Raw genomic sequence first — 23,045 nt, 5'->3', positions numbered from 1 at the left:
AGTCTTCCAATATCTCAGGGGCTGCCCCAAAGAAGAGGGAGTCAAGCTATTCTCCAAAGCACCTGAAGGCAGGACAAGAAGCAACGGGTGGAAACTAATCAAGGAGAAAAGCAACTTAGAACTAAGGAGAAATTTCCCAACAGTTCTCTGAGGCATCAACCGTTCACCTCTGGGCTTACCAAACCCCCCTTGGATCTAAATAAAAATCTTCCAAGGGAAGGGAGCCAGGGGAAGGAAGGATGAGTCGTAGGCCCTGGTCTCCCTCCAGCAAAAGGGGTTTTTCTGTTGGGGGCCTTATTTTAGGTCCACAACAAGTCCAGGCAAGTATTTGGAGGGTGGCAGTCACACCGCCAGATGAGTCGGCCAAGAGCTGAGATGGATGAGCCAACTTCTAGAATGACACTTGGCAATCAAATTGCATTTCATACCCAAAAATAAGAACAATAATAATAGGCATTTAGCCAGTGTGGAAAAGGAAAATAGAGTAGAGTAGAGTAGAGTAGAGTAGAGTAGAGTAGAATAGAATAGAATAGAATAGAATAGAATAGAATAGAATAGAATAGAATAGAATAGAATAGAATAGAATAGAATAGAATAACGGAAGGGACCTTGGAGGTCTTCTAGTCCAACCTCAAGCAGGAAACCCTACACCACTTCAGCCAGGGGAATTCTGGGAGTTGAAGTCCACCAGGCTTTAAAGTTGCCAAGGTTGGAGACCCCTGCTGTAAGGGACTATGGCTCATGGCTATTGTTGAAAAACTCTAAGCCCCCTGCTAAGAATGTCCTGTTGAGTTTGAGATGCTCTACCAATATCTTATAGTTGCCAGGGCCCAGCCCCTTTCTGTCGGCCTGCCAAGGTTGCCCTATTTGACCCGTTGTTGCCACCTTGGATAAGGGATGCGGTGGCTCAGTGGCTAAGACGCTGAGCTTGTCGATCGAAAGGTCGGCAGTTCGGCGGTTCGAATCCCTAGCGCCGCATAACAGGGTGAGCTCCCGTGACTTGTCCCAGCTTCTGCCAACCTAGCAGTTCGAAAGCACGTAAAAAAGGCAAGTAGAAAAAATAGGGACCACCTTTGGTGGGAAAGGAACAGCGTTCCGTGCGCCTTTGGCGTTGAGTCATGCCGGCCACATGACCACGGAGACGTCTTCGGACAGTGCTGGTTCTTCGGCTTTGAAGCGGAGATGAGCACCGCCCCCTAGAGTCGGGAACGACTAGCACATATGTGCGAGGGGAACCTTTACCTTTACCTGCCACCTTGGACTTCAAGAAGAAAGAATAGAAAGTAATAATGGAACTAGCAATAGCCCTTGGAATTATATACCACTTCACAATGCTTTGCATTCCTCTCTAAGCAGTTTACAGAGTCAGCCCTATTGCCCCACCAATCTGGGTCTTCATTTGACCCACCTCGGAAGGACGGAAGGCTGAGTCAACCTTGAGCCTGGTGAGATTCGAACTGCCAAATTGCAGGCAGCCGGCAGTCAGCAGTAGTAGTAGTACTGCAGTACTGCATTCTAACCACTGCGCCACAAATGATGAATTGGGCACAATTGGCAACATTCCTAGACATGGTTAACATCTGGAGATCTTCCAACACGGAGAAGGTTGGTCTGTAGGAACTTCAGATGGGTCCTTCCCAATGCATTGTCTTGTGTTGTTCCCCCTCTTCCGACAGAGTCCATCGAGATGGGTCCCTACAAGTCGGCAATGAGTCTCCCGTTATGGGTTCCTCGCCTCTTGGAGCAACCCAGCTGGATACAGACGGGGCCCTTTGGCTGGGTAAGTGTCAGGATTCCAAGTAACACACCCCTCCATGAGTATGACCGTATCACCCCTGTGTTCTGACTCAGCTCCCAAATACGACAAGCCCTTTGTAGTTCCCTTTATTAGGAGCGCCAGCAGCCGCTCTCTCTCTCACAGCAGGCTACGAAGTGTCCTGTGGAAAGGGACGCTCGCTCCCTTTCCATCCTGAATTTGGCCACAACACACCTGGAACCTGCCTCTCTTTCTTCCCACACTTGCAAAGGAAGACTTGGAAGGTGATCTCGCTTTCTTCCAGCAGCAGAGACACACATACACCCACAAAAGGCGCTGCAGATTCCAGGAAGAATTCTGATAATTTCCAGACAGGAGTCGGAAGTGCAAGCTATCCGGCAGGGAGATGAATAATTGTCTGCCACATCTATTCATTTATTTATTTTTATTTTATTATTCATATTTCTATGCCGCCCACTCTCCGAGGACTCTGGGCGGCTTACAACAATTGACAGTATACTAAATAGCATATTGCCGCCCAACAATCTGGGTCCTCATTTTACCCACCTCAGGAGGATGGAAGGCTCAGTCAACCTTGAGCCGGTGAGATTTGATCCGCTGATCTGCTGAACTAGCAGTCAGCTGAAGTACTGTAGTACTGCACTCTAACCACTGCGCCACCTCGGCTCTTTTCATCTCCTCCCCCTGCCTTTTATCTCCAGAGCTAGAGTGGGGCTTCGCTAGCAGCGTTGGCTCTTCCATCCGAAGGACCGGCCCATAGATTTCCACTGCTCTCCTCTCCTCTGCCTTCTGTGCATCAGGCACTGGACCCAGCTGTTCCTCCTCTTCCTCATCAGCCACCTCCAGATCTGGGGGCTGTTGACTCTCCATCTGAGTGTCAGCATTCCAGAAAAAAACCCCTCTCCAAGTAAAGACTCTGAAGCAAGCATTTTCAAATTTCTATTTACTAGAATAGATAAACTGGCACATCTGGGAAAACTCGAATCTGAGAGGTCCGGGTTTCCCCTCAGTAAATCAAAAGCTCCAAAACCATCCCCTCAGTCCTCAATCGATCACATGCTCCAATCAACCGCCGTCCCATCTCGAGACATCACTCCGACCACTCCTTCTCCAAATGCAGGACTGTCCTGACCTTGACCGACAGGAAGAATGCTATTATGTCTACAGACAACCCCTCTACTAAATCCCCACCGCCTCCTGCTTTCCCACACAGGAGAAGGTGGCAGCATGGAAGCTTCCAGCCTAATATGGCTTCCAAAGCTGACATTGAGGGATGATGGACAGCGAAGGCTACACCTCTGTCTCTTTCTCTCACAGCTCCATTCCTTCTTCGGAGCTCTCAGGTTGCCTCAATACTGACCCTGATTCCCACATCTCCTCCTCCACATCTGATTCGACTTCCGAATTCGGGCGTAGGCCACAACACCCTGGCTTTGACCTCGGCAGGGCCTTCTAAAGAACCCAATCATCTTAATACAGAGACATTAGCCAGGACGTGGCTTAGGTTCTCCAGATGGGGTAGAGCAGTGATGGCTAACCTTTTTGCCATCGCGTGCCAGGAGCGGGGGGAGCTCAGGGGAGGGTCATGCATGCGCGTGCTCACACCCATAATTCTATGCACCCCGCCCCCACGCATGCGCATGCGATCCCCCCACACTCCCCCCGCTCCTGGCAAATGATAGCCCGGTAGGCCCGTTTTTCTCTCTGTTCTGTCCCCGTCCCACACGCACACACACCAACAGACGTCCAAGAGTTAAAGACTAAACCAGCCGACAGAATCCTTTTCCTTATGATAACGGAACTTGGGAACAACCTAGTGGCTGCCTGCCAAGAGTTTATTACTTACGAAGAGAAGAGATAACTTCTCCCCGCTTCTGGTACATCAAAGTAAACAGCTCAATAATTACAGAGTCAATCAAGTCCAAAGATAATCCAGCAAAGTCTATAGCAAAAGTCCGGCAATGCAGAATGGCATGGAAGCTTTCAGCTTTGTTCGTCACAAGGTTTGACTGGCCACCACGCTCCCTTTTATATCCTGTGGGGTGTGGTCCAGTGACTCAGCCTAATCTCGGGCACGCTTTTTCTTCTGTTGCGCGCGCTTATCTCTGCGACGCTGGCGTGGATCCAGCCAAGACTCATTACTCTCATCACTGTCCACCTGTGGCTGCGTGGACGTGCTTGGCCCCGGCCCTATCTCTTGCTCTTCGGCAGACACCCAAGGCATTGCCAAAGAGGAGGGTCCTGGAGAGGGAGGCCTTGCCAACTCCTCTCCTTCATTCTCGGAGTCCTCTCCTGCCAATGACACAGGCTCAGGTAACGGAGCCACAACACTCTCTCCCCCAGGCTCCAGAGCCTTTCTAGGAGTCTGGGGGGGGGGGCGAAAACAGCCTTCCCCATCCCCCGAGAGGCCCTCCGGAGGCCAGAAATGGCCCATTTGCCAACTTCCGGTGGGACCAGAAGGCCCGTTTATTTGCTCTCCCCAGGCTCCAGAGCCTTTCTAGGAGTCTGGGGAGAGAGAAAAACAGGCCTTCCCCATCACGCCCCGAGGCCCTCCAGAGGCAGGAAACAGCCTGTTTCTCTACTTCTGGTGGGCCCAGAAGGCCCGAAAATCAGCTGGCTGGAGCTGAGCTCGCGTGCCCACCAATATGGCTAGGTGGCACGTGTGCCATAGATTCGCCAACCTCGGGGGTAGAGCATCTCTCAGCTCCAAAGTCTGATGGGAAGGTCTCCAAGTCATCGATGAAAGAACCTGTGGAGATCCAGACATGGTGGCATAGCTTGGAGCTGGGACCCTCTTGTCTTTAACCGTTTCCTCTCTGTCCTCTTCTCACAGGTGGGTTGGAGAAGCTCAGCCTGGCCCACAAGCTTCCCAAATCTTTCCTCACCGGCTTTGTGGGCTGCATACGAGATGTGGTGGTGGATCGCCAAGAACTCCACCTGGTAGAGGACGCTTTAAACAACCCCACCATATTACACTGCGCGGCCAAATGAAGACATCCTGCCTCTCTCTCTCTCTCTCCCTCTTCTATCTCTCTTCCCTCCACCCGGCTATTGCTGTAATTATTTTCTATTTTTGTAAAACTTCTTGCTTTTTTATATTTTGGGGGGGGCGGGGGGAGGGACAGGAAGAGGAGGGGATAGCAGGGAGACGAGGAGGAAGAAGACGAGAAGGATCGCGAGAGGATTCGGTTGAAGGACATTCTTTGGGGTTACTGTTTGGTTGCAGCATTTTCTCGCCCATCGGACTCTCGAGGAGCCAAAAGCCTCCCCATTTTTAAAAACCCTGCGAAGCTTCGGAATGTGACCAAGGAACAAAGTTCCCCCAATTTGCTTCCGGATGGGGGGAGGGGCGCGCGGGGTCACCGTCCACTGTAAATGTCACTCATACTTGAAATCATTCTTTTTATTATTATTATTATTATTATTATTATTATTTTTAATCAGGTTTATTATTTGTTTTGGCCGACACCAATATTAAGGGGGGAAACGGAAGACCAGAGACGGAAGGGCTGTCCGAGCCGTGGCGTCTCTGAACAAAGGAACAGCAACTGCCCTACAAACTCAAGGCGGGGGGGGCAGATTTCCCACACGTCCCCAAAATTGTCTGCATGAAGCAGACACCTTGTTCCGACAAAAAAAACCCCAAACCTGTGAATTCCTCTCATTCACATCCAGCAAAGTCTTTCAAGGGAGGATTTACAGTCACAGACCTTATCTGGCTTGGAAAGCTGCCAGGCCGATATCTTCAAAACTTGGCAAGAAGTCTCGGAGAGTCAGAGCGAACTAATTGTCTCCTGCAAACTCCACTCCCCTTTCGCTCCTCTTTTATTCCCTCTGGGAGGGGCCCTTCATCGTCCACCTGTGGCTTTACTCCTGAGTCGACCCTTGTTCTTTAGCTGTTCCCTTCTCCTGGCAGCTCACACTGGGAACAGGCTCCAGCTGTTCTCCTGCCTCACTGATGTCCGACTCCGAAGGCAGCTGACAACTGTCGAAGGGTCCTGGCTCCCTCTCTGCCTCCAACGCAGAGCCCTCATCAGAGCCTTCCCCAGACTCCAGGACTGGCCCATGTTCCTCCCCAACCTCCTCACTGTCTGAGTCTGCCACCAGCTCCGCTGGCCACTGGCGGGCTACAACACTACCTCCCCTACCCCCCCAAGACTCTGCAGCCCATCAGGCCATCCCTCACCTGAGCTCCACGAATCCGTTCACCAGCGCCAGGGAGAGGAAGTCCTTCCCACGGTTCTGCCCTTCAGTCTTAACCAGGCTCCGTATGATCTTTTCGTACTCACCCTTAGAATGACAATGTGTCTTGTATGTAAGTGTGTAGGTGTGTGTGTGTGAATACACACAGAGACACACGCATATCTATCCTTTGTCGTCTTTTGACAGAAGCCACAGGAGATTTGGTTCTCGGTAGCAGTGGTGAGAAACGGACAGATGCAGGGTAGAAAGGATGGACAGATGGTCTCAAGAGAAGTAGGCCAAGGAATTGCGGAGAGTTAAACCCGGGGTTGTGGGTGGCCTGGAGATCAAGCAGCCTTCCTTAAACCTTCAAGGCAACGAGCTTAACTTTCTGATCCAGAATCTTAAATCTTCAAGGAAACGAGCTTAACGTTTCGGATCCAGAATTCATAATTCACCAAAAGGATTAGCGACGGGCTCAGGACAACTTTTCTCTCTAGCCCAGACAACCAGATCTTTGATGCTACCTAAGATCAGGACCAAGCTGATCATCCAACCTGCAAAATAATTTTGGAGACATTCCAGAGCAGTAACCGTGGTTAAATCCAGACAAGGTTGTCTTAGGTGCCTGGTCTTTATGGAAGAAAAACATTTTAGAGGGTTAACCGTTACCCCACTCATCCGGAGAAGTGCCAGTCAGGCCTAAAACTTGACTCCCCAGTTTTACACACATAACCCTCACATATCCAAACCCCCCGTCCCCAAATTTGTTTCTCATGACTCATCTATGAATCTCTCTGGGGAAGGGGGGGGAAAAATACATGCCTATCTATCTTATCTATAAATATATACATATATATTTCTATGGTGTGATATGTACAGCCAGAATCCGGTGACTTCTGTCACACCCACTCCTACGTTCCAAATCCTTGGGATACTCTTTCGATTTTGGGGGTGTCCTTGGCAGGAAATTTGGAACGGGACTCTCCTTTCCAGGGGTGGGCTTCGAAAATTTTAGCGCGGGGTTCTCTGCCTGGTTGCTGCGTGGGCATGGCCTACTCGGGCTTCTGCACCATGGCGGGATGGTGGTTTTGCCCTCTCTGGGCTCTGGAGGCTTTCTTCGAGCCTCCGGGAGGGCGAAAATGGCCTACCCAGACTCCAGAGGCCCTCTGGAGGCTGGAAATGGGCCCATTTTTCAGCCTTCCAGTAGGCCCGTTTTTTGGCCTCCCCGCACACCCTACACTTACCTGCATCCAAAACAGGCCACGTGGGGACTCCAGGGAGGGGAGGGGCGGGGCAGAGTGGGCAGGGCCAGCCAGGAGTGGGATTTGGGAGTTCTCCGAACTTCACAGAATCTCCCGAACCCCCAGCAGCCCACTCCTGCTCCTTTCCCTTGGGGGACGGCAAGCGGTGTAAAATTCACAGAACGCAAAACCCCTCCATCACGGATGTCCTACAACGTCCCGAATTGGATGGTGGGGAAACCGTGGCAACTCCAGGTCAGGTTGGCTGGATGGAATAGCAGCTAGTAAGCTGCTAGTAAGGGCGGATTTGGAGTGTAAATGTCTTCGTGTCTGTTTTGTTCCTACGGCTCCTGTTTCCTCGCATCCTTGGTGGCTTACGCGAGAAGCCGCGAGACCAGTAGCAGGATTCAAATTCCCGTCGCTACCGGTTTGTTCATGGGCTCGTGCGGGCATGATGCTTTGCGCATCATCCGGGCGGGTGGGTGGAGCCTCCCACCCCTACCGGTTCGCTCAATCTGAGGTGAACCGGTAGCAACACCACTGCGCAAGATCCTCTTTTTTCTCACGTTATTTTTATCCAGCTCGGTTCGTTCTTAGTTGAAAAACCACCTACTGAGAGAAGCTTGTGGCTCGGGTGACTTATTCAGGCAAGAAAGGGAGATTTGGGGAGGGTGCGGTTTGAATTTTATTCCCTTTGGTCATTCGACCCTCTCCCCCCAAAAAAAAAACCCCAAACATTTCCCAGGAATTATTGCGGCCATCGTAAAGGCGCTGAAAATAGAAACACTTCCGATTGCTGTACGGGCCTGTTTTTGCAACCTTGCTCAGTATAGAACTAAGACATTTCCTGACAGCGAGAACAAGTTAATCTTGCCTTCAAAAGTTATGGAGGCTTTTACGAAGAGATTGGACACCCGGAATAGTGGAGAGTCTCTTGCTTGCGCAGAGGGTCCCTTCCAACACTTATTCTGTAAGATGAGTGGACTTCAATGGCCAGAATCCCCCAGCCAACATTTTATCCTATGTTTTATGAGCCACGGTGGCGCAGTTGTTAAAGAGTGCAGTACTGCAGCCTAGTTCAGCTGCCTGCAATTTGGCAGTTCGAATCTCAGCAGGCTCAAGGTTGACTCAGCCTTCCGTCCTTCCGAGGTGGGTAAAATGAGGACCCAGATTGTTGCGGGGCCATAGGCTGATTCTGTAAACCTCTTCGTGCGTAAAATGAATCCTTCCTTCCCTCCCTCCCTCCCAGTGGTTAGAATGCAATATTGCAGGCTAACTCTGCCGGCTGCCAGCAGTTCGATCCTGACCAACTGGCTCAAGGTTGACTCGGCCTTCCGTCCTTCCGAGGTGGGTAAAAATGAGGACCCGGATTGTTGGGAGCAAGAGGCTGACTCTGTAAACCACTTAGAGAGGGCTGTAAAGCACTGTAAAGCGGTATATAAGTCTTATGTGCCATTGCTATTGCTATCCTTCTTTGAAAATGGCTGGAAAAATCTCAATTTTCCCACTGAGCCTCCAATGGGCCGAACAGCTTCTGATCAGGGTGCGCACTTCCCTTTCCACCTGATGCGGTGGAGTTTAATCCAGTCCAGTTTGGCAGTGAATCTGAATGTCGGGGTCCCAATCCATGTCCCCCCTCCCTCTCCTGGAGACCCAAATACAGACATGCCTTCAGCTGGAATTATAAGACTGGATTTGAGACGCTCTTCTTGATGTACTTGGAGAAGAATAATATCATTGCAAGAACACATTTGCTGTATTTCTCAATGTGGCCTTAACTTTGTGTCCTGGGCTCCATCCTACACGGTTGCCAAGACCTGGGAATGCTAGGAAAGGGCCCCCTCCCTAAATGTGAATGTACTGGTCTAGTTACTCTCAGCCAATCGTTACTTCCCGGGACTGAACTCTGATTATCGGGAACCCCTTTTTACCGATTTGATCGCATTAACGTTGACGTTTCTGTGGTGCTAGGGGAGAAACAGAAAAAAAAAAACAGGACCGCCGTGTATTTCAAACGAAAATAAACATCCAAAAAAACCATGGGAAACGAAGCATCTTCACGTTTCTTTCAAAGCAAGACGAACTCTCAAGCCAACTTCCAGATGTTATGGGGGGGTGGAAGGGGGGGGGCTTTTCGGCTTCAGCACCTGCAGGAAATTTCCATCCAGAAGCAACTTTGAGAATGGTTGTTAAATGCGGTGCAGAATCTCTGTCCCCGCAGGGCTCTCTGGAACCTGGCTAAAATGCGCCTTTGCAACTCCGCTAAATGAGTAATCGGTAAGGCATTTGATAAAGTAGACCATAAATTACTGCTAGATAAAAATAGAAAAATGTGGGTTAGGCAGCATCGCCACCAGATGGATTCGTAACGGTGTGACCAACCACAGTCCTCAATGGAACTGCATCTCTATGGAGGGAAGTATGCAGTGGGGGAACCCCAAGGCTCTGTTTTAGGCCCCCGCACTCTTCAACATCATCATTAATGATTTGGACGAGGGGATAGATGGGGAACTCATCAAATTTGCAGACGACACCAAGCTGGCAGGGATAGCCAACACTCCAGAAGATACAGAAGGATCTTGACAGACTTTAACATTGGGCGCTATCTAACACAATGAAATGCAATGGTGAAAAAAAAACTAAGGTTCTACATTTAGGCAAGAAAAACAAAATGCACAGGTACGGTATATGTAATACTTCGCTCAATAGTAGTAACTGTGAGAGGGATCTTGGAGTCCTAGTGGACAACCATTTAAATAGGAGCCAGCCGTGTGCAGCAGCTGCCAAAAAAGCCAACACAGTTCTAGGCTGCATCAATAGAGGGATGGAATCAAGATCACGTGAAGTGTTAATATCACTTTATAAGGCCTTGGTAAGGCCATACTTGGAATCCTGCATCCAGTTTTGGTCGCCACGATGTAAAAGAGATGTGGAGACTCTAGAAAGAGTGCAGAGAAGAGCAAGAAAGAGGATTAGGGGACTGGAGTCTAAAACATGAACAGTTGCAGGAACTGGGTATGTCTAGTTCAATGAAGAGAAGGACTAGGGGAGACATGATAGCATCTTCCAATATCTCAGGGGCTGCCCCAAAGAAGAGGGAGTCAAGCTATTCTCCAAAGCACCTGAAGTCAGGACAAGAAGCAATGGGTGGAAACCAGTCAAGGAGAGAAGCAACTTAGAACTAAGGAGAACATTCTTGACAGGGAGAACAATTAATCCGTGGAACAACTTGCCTCCAGAAGTTGTGAATGCTCCAACACTGGAAGTTTTTAAGACGTTGGATAACCATTTGTCTGAAGTGGTGTAAGGTTTCCTGCCTAAGCAGGGGGTTGGACTAGAAGACCTCCAAAGTCCCTTCCAACTCTGTTATTTTATTCTTAAATAAAGCCCTTCGTTGAAGGTGGGGGCTATTTAGGAAGGATCTGGTTTGGTCTCGAAGGAAGGGAAAGGGCTTCGGATTTTTTTTTTTTAAATCGATCCCATTTTTATTCGCACTTGGGGTTGAAATGCAGCTTTGCCCCGTCCGGTTCCAATGTCATCTGCAATGAAGGAGAACAACTTCCATCTTGTTTGCTCAAGGGGGGAAAAAAATAAGATACAGGGAAAATAATCATATTTTGTCTCCGGGGAATTGCTTCAAGGGATCTGCAGGAAATTGGATAGTGCCAAAGGCACTGGGATAAATGGTGCAACACACCTACCTACTTATGGTTAACTGGGCCCAGATCGACTCGAGTCACTTAGGGACATTTTGTGGGTCCTGTTGACTTGCTGGGGTGGGTGGGGGTGGGGTGGAATTAATAGAAATGTAGGAATGCTGGACAAACATCAAAGGACGTCCACCCACATCTTTTGAGGACTCGAATCAAAGACGTGACGAAGGCAGATAATCTTCCTTGCCATTCAACCTGCTCTGACCTAGGCTTCCTGAGTCAGTCAAACACACGAGTAGTCCCAAAAGCATTCTTTTATTGCAACAGCTGTGAGTTCTGTTCATTCACAGCTGAGTCCCAATTAGTTGTAAAGAATCCTTCGGGATAATCACCCACCTTTATCTCTGTTGACACGCTGCCAAAGACCTAACTGGCACACGGAGTCCAGAATCAAACAGAGCTTCAGGCTTTAAACTGCATAGAATTAACAATGTTGCTTCCTGCAAAGACCCACGTGCCTTTGCTCCTCTTTTAAGTCTTATGGGAGGGGCCAATCATCTCCAAGCCCTACTCCCGAGTCGTCCCTTTTGTTTTAACTGTTCTTGCCTTCTGGCAGCTCTGCGCACGCGCGCACTGGGAACAGGCTCCCCTTATTCCTCTGCCTCGCTGAGGTCCGACTCTGGAGGCTTCGGAGGTAGCACATACCTCCCAGATGGCCCTTTCTCTGTCTCCGATGCAGAGCCCTCATCTGAGCCCTCCCCAGACTCCAGGACTGGCCCATGGTCCTCCCCAGCTTCCTCACTGTCGACTCTGCTGCCAGCTCCGCAGGCTGCTGGCGGACCACAACGCAACCAGAGTGTTCAAATATTTAATTTAATTTAATTCAATTTATAGGATTTCTCAGACTCTCTGGTCTCATTTGGCAACCTTAATGCGTTCTTTTACGCGGCCAGGTTGATTTTTGGCATCAGCTTTGCAAATGGGCAACAGAGAGCATGTAAAATTAAATCAATTTAATTTGTGGGGGAGGGAAATCCATAGATTGGTGAAAAAAAATTACAGAAGGCCCCCGATTTGGTCATTTCTACATAGGACTGGAAAACCTCTCTCCGTGGAAAATCTTAAGACAAATAGATCAGTTGTCCAGCTTGTTATAAAGCAGCTTCTTCTGTCCCCGCAGCTCCTCAGGCTGTGTTCCAAGAGTGCTAGCTTTCTGCTTGCAGAGAATTCCCATTTTTACGTTTCCCTCCCCTGTTTAGCACCCTCCTTGACTTTTGCTTCTCTCCAGCTTTTTGGTTCTCACAACTCAAAGCAGAGCCTTCCAACTTTGCAGGTGGCTTGTTGTGAAGTTTCCTTATTTCCTAAACTGGGGTGGAGCCCGGAGGATAAGAGATCTAAGATCAAATCTCACTGGTTTTGTGGAAAAAAAATCTGTTTCCCCCTTAACAAAGAGTGCCTTGTACTACCAGCTTGTAACATCCAGCGCCGTTTTGTGATCAATGACGCAAAGCAGGGTGGGGAGAGGCGGGCAGCAGCTGGCCTTGCTGGCATCAGAGGAAAACATCTGGCTCATGCCAGGGCAAAAGGAGAAGAAATGGCAGCGGGAGACGGCCAAACGATCCATCTCTGGGTTTTTGGCTCGGTTCGGTACAAAAGCGAAGTTTTTTGGCATTGTCTCGTTTCCTTGGAGGGAAACGAGACAAATTTCCCCTTTGACCATCGTAGATTTTTGCATCCAAAGCTGCTTGAAAAGGACAGCACGAAAGGAAGATGCGATGGGGACGGAGAAGGAAAACAACTTTCTGGCCTAAAGTCTTTGTGATCAACGAAGCAGCAGCCTGAGATGGAAAAGGGAGGCTCGCAAACTGGGGCTGGGAGTCCATCCGGCCAACAAAATTGGTCTTGTTGAGTGAGATGTCACCTTTTGAGGGTCGCACCTCTGCATGAGTCACGGTCCTGGGCTTTCTTCTCCAAGGAGCCTTGGGAATAGAATAGAATAAGAGTTGGAAGGGACCTTGGAGGTCTTCTAGTCCAACCTCCTGCTTAGGCAGGAAACCCTGCACCACTTCAGACAAATGGTTATACAACCTCTTCTTAAAAACTTCCAGTGTTGGAGCATTTACAACTTCTGGTGGCAAGTTGTTCCACGGATTAATTGTTCTCATTGTCAGGAAATTTCTCCTTAGTTCTAAGTTGCTTCTCTCCTTGATTAGTTTCCACCCGTCGCTTCTTTGAGCTGATAAGATTATTTGTTTCTGCCTTAAAAGTGCATTAAAAAGGTAAAAGTTCCCCTCGCACATATGTGATAGTCGTTCCCGACTCTAGGGGCCGCATCTCCCTTTCAAAGCCGAAGAGCCAGCGCTGTCCGAAGACATCTCCGTGGTCACGTGGCCGGCATGACTCAACGCCAAAGGCGCACGGAACGCTGTTCCCTTCCCACCAAAGAGGGGTCCCTATTTTTTCTACTTGCATTTTTTACGTGCTTTCAAATGGCTAGGTTGGCAGAAGCTGGGACGAGTCACGGGAGCTCACCCCGTGACGCGGCGCTAGGGATTCGAACCGCCGAACTGCCGACCTTTCGATCGACAAGCTCAGCGTCTTAGCCGCTGAGCCACCGCGTCCCCATAAAAGTGCGTTCGAATCATTTAAATAGGAACAGCGTTGAGAGGAGGCTGCCGTTGTCTCTCTAGATGAGTTTCTGTTCATTAAGTGCCCAATGCAAGCAGTTTAGTTGCCCGACTCCCCAAGTGTTTAAAATACCCGGTTGGTTGGACTCAGAACATAGAGACGACAAGCCGGAAGTCCAGTGAGATTCCTTGCTCCGGACAGTTTCCATGCAGCGTAGCCCTGGGCGGTTCAGACCGCGTGACTCAGCTGCAAAAATTCAGAAGGAGATAAAGAGAAAAGAGCTATTTTATTCTGCTTTTTCTTTTAAGAAAAAAAAAAAGAGAGAGAGAGAGAACTTTGGAGACACAAAGGAGCTTCAGTTTGGGCCGAAAGCGTTCAGAAGTCCCTGGGGTTGGTCTCTGGGTAGAAGTTTACGGCCTGGTCAGGACCGAGGAGCCATCCTGATGTCTCACGACTGCCAAATTGTCTTCTGAGCTCATCGCCGCCTCCCTTTCTGGGGTTCCCCCTACAGTCCCACGCTTGCCTTAATATAGCTCCCATGAGGTCCTTGGGAATCCCTTCCAAATTTCAAAGGATGGGATAATGGTCTGGTTTGGCTTTGCAATCCAACAAGACAGACGCAAACTTCAGAGGATAATTAGGACTGCCACCAAGCTGCCTTCCATGGAGGACCTGTCTACTGCACGAGTCAAAAAGAGGGCTGGGAAAATATCTGCAGACCCCTCGCATCCTGGACATAAATTGTTTCAACTCCTACACCCTCAAAACGACGCTATAGAGCACTGCACACCAGAAAAACTAAACACAAGGACAGTTTTTCCCCAAAACGCCATCACTCTGCTTAACAATTAATTCCCACAACACTGTCAAATAATTTACTAAGACTGTATTACTATTATCCTTCTCTTCCTTACTAGTATCTATCTCTTCCCACTTATGACCATAACTATGTTGCTTGTATCTTTACAATTTGTATTGTTTTTACTCAGTGGTGAAATCCAATTTTTTTTACTACCGGTTCTCTGGGTGTGGCTTGGTGGGCATGGGAGGGGAAGGATACTGCAAAATCTCCATTCCCACCCCACTCTGGGGCCAGCCAGAGGTGGTATTTGCCGGTTCTCCGAACTGCTCAAAATTTCCGCTGCCGGTTCTCCAGAACTTGTCAGAACCTGCTGGATTTCACTCCTGTTTTTACTTGTTTCCTAGTATGATTTGATAGCTTATTAGTAACTTTAACTATCAAAGTTGACTAATAAGCTAATAAGTCATGACTAATGATCATGACTATCATTAGTGACTTTGACTATCACTAAGTGTTGTATTTTCATTCTCGATGAATGTATTTTATTCTCCTTATGGACACTGAGAGCATATGCACCAAAGGCAAATTCCTTGTGTGTCCAATTGCACTTGGCCAATAAAAGAATTCAATTCTATTCTATTCTATTCACTCTTCTCTTCTTCTCTATTCTATTCATTCTCTCTTCTCTTCTCTTCTCTTCTCTTCTCTTCTCTTCTCTTCTCTTCTCTTCTCTTCTCTTCTCTTCTCTTCTCTTCTCTTCTCCTCTCCTCTCCTCTCCTCTCCTCTCCTCTCCTCTCCTCTCCTCTCCTCTCCTCTTCTCTTCTCTGTGCTTGTATCTTTCAATTTATATTGTTTTTACTTGTTTCCTAGTACGATTTTATAGCTTATTAGTAACCTTGACTATCGCTAAGTGTTGTATTTTCATTCTCGATGAATGTATTTTATTCTCCTTATGGACACTGAGAGCATATGCACCAAAGGCAAATTCCTTGTGTGTCCAATTGCACTTGGCCAATAAAAGAATTCAATTCTATTCTATTCTATTCACTCTTCTCTTCTTCTCTATTCTATTCATTCTCTCTTCTCTTCTCTTCTCTTCTCTTCTCTTCTCTTCTCTTCTCTTCTCCTCTCCTCTCCTCTCCTCTCCTCTCCTCTCCTCTCCTCTCCTCTCCTCTCCTCTTCTCTTCTCTTCTCTTCTCTGTGCTTGTATCTTTCAATTTATATTGTTTTTACTTGTTTCCTAGTACGATTTTATAGCTTATTAGTAACCTTGACTATCGCTAAGTGTTGTTTCTTTTCATTCTCGATGAATGTATTTTATTCTCCTTATGGACACTGAGAGCATATACGCCAAAGGCAAATTCCTTGTGTGTCTAATCACACTTGGCCACTTTACTTTACTTTACTTTACTTTACTTTACTTTACTTTACTTTACTTTACTTTACTTTACTTTACTTTACTTTACTTTACTTTACTTTACTATACTATACTATTTTATTTTATTTTATTTTATTATTTTATTTTATTTTATTTTACTTTACTTTATTTTACTTTACTTTACTTTACTATTTTGTTTTGTTTTATTTTGTTTTGTTTTGTTTTGTTTTATTTTATTATTTTATTTTATTTTATTTTATTTTACTTTACTTTACTTTACTTTGTTTTTTATTTTATTTTATTTTATTTTATTTTATTTTATTTTATTTTATTTTATTTTATTATTTTATTTTATTTTATTTTATTTTATTTTATTTTATTTTATTTTATTTTATTTTATTTTATTTTATTTTATTTTATTTTATTTTATTTCTCCAAAGCCACAGCGCTGTCTCTTTAAAAGGCGCGCCCGGCCCGCTGCTAAGGGCGGGGCGCCCGTTGCCGGGCGGCGTTGATTGGCGGAGCGGGGAATTCCCTTCGGTATGACGTCACCGGGCCAGAAGCGTCTTTTCCCTTCGGCTGACACGAGGGTTTTCCAAAGCGGGGCGGGGAGGGGGGGGGAGAAAGGAGAGGCGTGTCTCGGCCAATGGGGGGCTCGGGCGTCGTGAGAACGGGGCGGTAGGCTTTGCCCGTATATGGCAGAGGAGGGGGCGCGGCTTGGGGCGAGGCTGCTGTCTGGGGCAGCCGCTCCCTTCGGCTCCCAGCTGCGATTCCGGGGCTGCCGAAGGGGGAGACGCGTGTTTCTCCTCCGGGCAGTTGTTTCAAGCCGCTGCGATGATTTCCCGCAGGTAAGGAGGACCGTCGATCAAGCTCTTTGCAAATAATAATAATAATAATAATAATAATAATAATAATAATAATAATAATAATAATTGCGCTGGGGATGGGGGGGGTAGACTGCTCCTGGTGCTGGAGGCTCCTTTGAAAAAGGACGAGCTTCTGCGCCCAGGGATCTGGGTAGAAGAGGCAGGGCGGGGGTGGGACGGGGTGTAAAAGCCAAAGGACGGGATTGTCGATTCGGAAATATAGATGCAGATTGTGCATTTTGGGGCGGGGGGGGTTAATTGGAATTTGGGGGGGGTTGGGGGGATAACAGAGGTCATCTAGTCCAACCCCCTTCCTCGCCTGCCCTAAGCAGGAGATCCTACACCGTTTCTGTCCAATAGGCAGTCCGGTCTCTTCTTTGAAAGCTTCCAGGGATGAAGCTCCCACAACTTCTGAATAACAGAAGAATAACAGAGTTGGGAGGGATCTTGGAGGTCATCTAGTCCAACCCCCTTCCTCGCCCGCCCTAAGCAGGAGATCCTACACCGTTTCTGACCAATAGGCAGTCCGGTCTCTTCTTTGAAAGCTTCCAGGGATGAAGCTCCCACAAATTCTGAATAACAGAAGAATAACAGAGTTGGGAGGGATCTTGGAGGTCATCTAGTCCAACCCCCTTCCTCGCTCGCCCTAAGCAGGAGATCCTACACCGTTTCTGACCAATGGGCAGTCCGGTCTCTTCTTTGAAAGCTTCCAGGGATGAAGCTCCCACAACTTCTGAATAACAGAAGAATAACAGAGTTGGGAGGGATTTTGGAGGTCATCTAGTCCAACCCCCTTCCTCGCCCGCCCTAAGCAGGAGATCCTACACCGTTTCTGACCAATAGGCAGTCCGGTCTCTTCTTTGAAAGCTTCCAGGGATGAAGCTCCCACAACTTCTGAATAACAGAAGAATAACAGAGTTGGGAGGGATCTTGGAGGTCATCTAGTCCAACCCCCTTCCTCGCCCGCCCTAAGCAGGAGATCCTACACCGTTTCTGACCAATAGGCAGTCCGGTCTCTTCTTTGAAAGCTTCCAGGGATGAAGCTCCCACAAATTCTGAATAACAGAAGAATAACAGAGTTGGGAGGGATCTTGGAGGTCATCTAGTTCAACCCCCTTCCTCGCCCGCCCTAAGCAGGAGATCCTACACCGTTTCTGACCAATAGGCAGTCCGGTCTCTTCTTTGAAAGCTTCCAGGGATGAAGCTCCCACAACTTCTGAATAACAGAAGAATAACAGAGTTGGAAGGGATCTTGTAGGTCATCTAGTCCAACCCACCACTGTAAGCAGGAGATCCTACACCGTTTCTGACAAATGGGCAGTCCGGTCTCTTCTTTGAAAGAGCGTGTGTGTTTGTGTGTGTGAGAAATCTTCTGTCTCTCGCTCCAAAGTTTGGATTTACAGCTACTATTTGAGGGTGGGAGGTTTTCGCGGGTGTTTGTATCTAGTTTGTATGTATGTTTAACTGGCAGTTAAAAGGAAGAAACAGCTGCGATCACACATTGCTCCTAGAAGCACGAAGCTGAAAACACCAGCCTGAAGATGACGAATGAGACTTCGTCGAAACGTCGCCAAGACACTTCCAATTTTACGCGGGAGAAAACCTGAATAACCAAAGCCTATATATATATATATTTGTTTTTCTTTCTTTTTCGTAGGTTTTATGTGTATTTCTCTTTAGCCAGTTTCTACCTATGTAAACCAAGATTTACTGCATAATATCTTGGTTTATGTAGGTAGAACCTGGCTAAAGAGATATATATGTGTGTGTGTGCGTGTGTGTGTGTGTGTGTGTGTGTGTGTGTACAGTTAATATCTCGGGTTTCTTCCCGTGTAATTGTAAACATATCCTTAAAATCTGCATATATATATATATATATATATATATATATATATATATATATATATATATGCAGATTGTGCATCTTTGGTTTAATTGGAACTTGGGGGGGGTTGGGGGGGGTGAGAAATCTTCCTTCATCCCAAAGTTTGGATTTAAAGCCACTCCTTTTGAGAGTTTTAGAAAAAATGAAATGGAAAGAAATCAAGCCGAAGATCGTGTCGCCGCCAAGAGGTAGACTGCTGCTGACGGTAGAGGTTCCACTTCGTAGATCGACACCCCCCCCTTCGGGTCCTGGGGTGGGGTGGGGGTCTTCCCTGGGGCAGGGGCGAATGCCAAATTTATTCGGGTGGGAGGCAGCAGGGGAAAAAAGCTTCTCCTGGGGGCTCTTTCGTGAATATTTGAATTTTATAATAATAATAATATTTTTTAAAAAGCGACTTTTGTCTTCCGTGGAAGCCGGCTGCAGCTTCTTGGATATCTCTGCATCGCATCCTGTACGTGTGTTTCCTTTCCTTTCTCGCCCCGGGTTATAATGTAAATATCAGTTCAGCGGCAACTGTTTCCTGCCTCTCTTTTTTTTTTTCCTCCCTATTCCTCCTCTTGAAAGGCTGGGAGCCCTTTGAGTGCCTCCTCGTCCTTCTTCCCTCTCTTTAAAGATTTAAATCCACCGGGAGATCTCTTCTGGGATCACTTCGGCCTCTGGGCCAGACGCCTGCCTGGAGAAACCGTTTTCTTTCCTCTTCCTAAGGAGTTTGGGCCCTCTCTGAAAAAGTGCTTTCCCCCCCTCCTTTCTATTTCCTTTCCTCTTCTCTGTTTCCTTTTCCTTCTCTCTATCCGTCCATCCTTCATTCTTTTTCTCTGCTCCTTTCCTTCTTCCGTTCCGTTCCTTTTTGTCTTTCCTTTCTTCCTTTCTCTCTCTTTCTCCTTTCCTTTCTTCCTTTCTCTCTCTTTCTCTTTTCCTTTCTTCCTCTTCTTCCTTTCCTTTCTTCCTTTCCTTTCTTCCTTTCTGCCTTTCCTTTCTTCCTTCCTCTCTCTTTCTCCTTTCCTTTCTTCCTCTTCTTCCTCTACTTTCTCCCTTTCCTTTCCTTTCTATCTTTCCTTTTTTTTCTTTCTCTCTCTTTCTCCTTTCATTTCTTCTTCTTTTTCCTTTCCTTTCCTGCCTTCCTTTCTCTCTATTTCTCCTTTCCTTTCTTCCTCTTCTTCCTTTACTTTCTTCCTTTCCTTTCCTTTCTGTCTTTCCTTTCCACCTTTCCTTTCTCCCTTTCTCTCTATTTCTCCTTTCCTTTCTTCCTCTTCTTTTACTTTCTTCCTTTCCTTTCTGTTGTTCCTTTCTTCCTTTCTCTCTATTTCTCCTTTCCTTTCTTCCTCTTTTTCCTCTCCTTTTCTTTTCCTTTTGTCTTTCTTTTCCTCTTTTCCTTTCTTCCTCCTTTCCTTTCTTTCTTCCCTCTCCCCTCCACTCTCCTTTTTCTTCCTTTCTTATCTTCCTCCCTCTCTGTTCCTCCTTTCCTTTCTTCCTCCCTCTCTTCCTCCTTTCCTTTCCCTTTTCTCTCTTTCTCTTCCTCCTCCTCTCCTCTCTCCTTTCTTTTCCTTCTTCTCTATTTCTTTCCCCTCTTCCCTTCCTTTCTCCTCCACTAAATATCAGGCCCTGCCACCAGGTTTACATCATATGGCACGGGTGCCACAGGTGGCACGTGGCGCCATACTGGTGGGCACGCGAGCTCAGCTCCGGCAAGCATGCATGCGCCAGCCAATTGATTTTCAGGCCTTCTGGGCCCACCAGAAGTCAGGAAACACGCTGTTTCCTGCCTCCGGAGGGGCCTCTAGGAAGGGTAGGGAAGGCTGTTTTTGCCCTCCCCAGGCTCCTAGAAAGGCTCTGGGAGCTCTGAGGAGAGCAAAAAATGGGCCTACTGGACCCACCGTGCCATCACGTGCCAAAAGCAGAGGGAGCATGAGGTGGGGCAGGGGGCATAGAATTATGGATGTGGGCACGCGTGCGTGTGTCCCCACCCCCGCCCGCTCCCCCTCCCGCTTTTGACACGCGATGACAAAAAGGTTAGCCATCACTGTCCTAAAGTGAACGTCCCTCCCTCGAAATCCTTTCGTCTTGGAATCCTTCCTGCAATGGGCTTGACAGATCCAGATTAACAGGGTTGGAAGGGATCTGATAGGTCATCTAGTCCATCCCCTTCCCCTCTCAAGCAGCGTGTGGAAAAACTGGTTCGTATCCCACTTTGGACTGTGAAAACTCTCCGCCACTCGTCAAAACGTGGCTTCTTTTTCACTGCTTCCGGCAAGGAAAATCTAGCCAGCATGGCTTACAAACTGTGGTTTAGGACGAGCGTGAACGCTTAGCCCGAGATGGGACTCGAGGAGGCTTGTCCTGAGGCCGCGGCCCTATATATACTCCGCTCTAACCTTTTCTGTTGGAACAGCAAGATAAAAATGTAATCAATTTGCACCGTCACTGGGCAGGAATTTCTTATTTTAAAGCTCTATTTTTAATGCTCCCGGTTTCTTTTTAAGCCAGCCGGCTCTCTTAAGGGTGTCTTAAGAATATATATATATATATATATATATATATTTTAAACGCACGATTAGAAAAAGGAAATATATAAAAAAAGTCAGCCTCTCCCTTCCAAAACCAGGCGCTTCCACTAACTGTCCAAACTTTGAAGCTGCTTTTACCCAAACTTACGAAACTTATAGGCTGATAATGCTGGTTACTTTACGGGGGATTTCACGGAGTGAGAAAACTAGACAATGGGAGGATTAATTTAGGAAGCCAGGATAAGGGTTTGCCCTGTTTACTCTATGAGACATGATATCATCGACTTAACCAAAGCTTGGTTGCTTGGCTTTGGGGAATACTTAAACAGACAATCTAAAATTTCCTAACAGTAAAAACAAAGCAACGGGTAGTAGAACAACTTGCCTCCAGAAGTTGTGATGCTCCATCACTGGAGGCTTTTATAGGAAGAGACTGGATGGCCAGGGGGTTGGACTAGAAGACCTCCAAGGTCCCTTCCAACTCTGTTTATTTTATTCTGCTCTGCTCTGCTCTGCTCTGCTCCACTCCACTCCACTCCACTCCACTCCACTCTCCACTCCACTCCACTGTCCAGTCCTGTCCTGTCCTGTCCTATCCTATCTTATCCTACATTCTGTTCTGTTCTGTTCTGTTCTGTTCTACCCTACTCTACCCTACCCTACCCTACCCTACCCTACCCTATCCTATCCTATCCTATCCTATTCTATCCTATCCTACCCTGTCCTGTCCTATCCTATCCTGTCCTATCCTATCTTATCCTACATTCTGTTCTGTTCTGTTCTGTTCTATTCTATTTTACTCTACTCTACTCTACCCTACCCTACCCTACCCTACCCTACCCTACCCTACCCTACCCTACCCTACCCTACCCTACCCTACTCTGTCCTATCCTATCCTATCCTGTTCTATACTATCTTATCCTACATTCTGTTCTATTCTATTTTACTCTACTCTACTCTACTCTACTCTACTCTACTCTACTCTACTCTACTCTACTCTACTCTACCCTACCCTACTCTACCCTACCCTACCCTACCCTACCCTACTCTACTCTACTCTGTCCTATCCTATCATCCTGTCCTATCCTATCTTATCCTACATTCTATTCTATTCTATTCTATTCTATTCTATTCTATTCTATTCTATTCTATTCTATTCTATTCTATTCTATTCTATTCTATTCTATTCTATTCTATTCTATTCTACACTACTCTACCCTACCCTACCCTACCCTACCCTACCCTACCCTACCCTATTCTGTCCTATCCTATCCTGTCCTGTCCTATCGACCCCGTAATCCCTTGCGAGGTGGAGTCGGGGCAACTGAATGGAGCTGAATGTTTACTGGCCGGATGCCTTTCCTGACGCCAGTGCGGAGTTTTATTCAGCAGATATATTCCCACGGTGCCCAGAGAGAAATACCGTTCAGATGCTTGATAACGGCTTCATATTTATGACGTCCCGGGGTCATGTGATTCCCCTTTTGTGACCTTCTGACAAGCAAAGTCTATGGGGAAGCCAGATTCACTTAACAACCAGGTTATTAACTCAACAACAGCAGGGTTTTCGGTTAACAACTGTGGCAAGCGAGGTCGTAAAAGGGGGCAAAACTCACTTAAAAACTTGTCTCAATAGAAATTTTGGGCTCAATTGTGGTCATCAGTCGAGGTCTACCTGCATTTTAGGTTAATATTTTCTAAAGGTTTTTTTTTCCTCTTTCTCTTTCCTCCCACATTTTTCTGCTTTGTTTCTTTGACACTTTGGGTTTTAAACTTTCTGAGTTTCTTTTCTCGGTGGTGAATGAGAGAGAAAATCTCCCCATCTGCAAATAATTATTCTGCAGCTTCCCTAAAAGTCAAACTCTTTTTAAGATCTGGAAATGCCCTCGAAGGACAAAACACAAAAAAATGCAAAAAAAAACAAAACAAAAAAACAACTTTGCTGGCATAATTTAAAAAAAAAAAAAATTTGACAGCTCAAAGGAAACCCAGTGGAAATACCTCCCGTAAAATATCTTTGCAGGAAAACCGTCTTGCCTCCCACGCTGGAAAATCTGAATGCAAATTCTTTTGGAAAAAACAAAAATGGAATGGGGGAAGAGGACAAAATAGCCCCCAGCAAAAAT

At 47.1% G+C, this 23,045-nt stretch overlaps 2 protein-coding genes across 3 annotated transcripts in view; both read left to right on the top strand.

Annotated features, from left to right (window-relative positions):
- The window catches only part of AGRN (agrin), a 219,918-nt gene extending 214,701 nt beyond the window's left edge, over positions 1 to 5,217 (top strand). Inside the window, exons 35-36 of the mRNA XM_070956303.1 lie at positions 1,677 to 1,780; positions 4,611 to 5,217. Of these exons, the coding sequence (XP_070812404.1) occupies positions 1,677 to 1,780; positions 4,611 to 4,768 (262 nt within the window). The 3' untranslated portion in view covers positions 4,769 to 5,217. The remainder of the gene's footprint in view (positions 1 to 1,676; positions 1,781 to 4,610) is intronic.
- An 11,241-nt stretch (positions 5,218 to 16,458) lies between these two features.
- Positions 16,459 to 23,045, top strand: part of LOC139325914 (tyrosine-protein phosphatase non-receptor type 11-like) — a 39,582-nt gene continuing 32,995 nt past the window's right edge. For both annotated transcript variants that reach the window (XM_070955949.1, XM_070955948.1), the window contains exon 1: positions 16,459 to 16,512. In XM_070955949.1, the coding sequence (XP_070812050.1) occupies positions 16,499 to 16,512 (14 nt within the window). In that variant the 5' untranslated portion in view covers positions 16,459 to 16,498. The remainder of the gene's footprint in view (positions 16,513 to 23,045) is intronic.

The sequence above is a fragment of the Pituophis catenifer genome, unplaced genomic scaffold, assembly GCF_029215685.1.
Source record: "Pituophis catenifer annectens isolate HBS135680 unplaced genomic scaffold, rPitCat1.0.hap2 SCAF_18, whole genome shotgun sequence".
Classification (NCBI taxonomy): domain Eukaryota; kingdom Metazoa; phylum Chordata; class Lepidosauria; order Squamata; family Colubridae; genus Pituophis; species Pituophis catenifer.
This window is presented reverse-complemented; position numbering and strand designations above follow the sequence as displayed.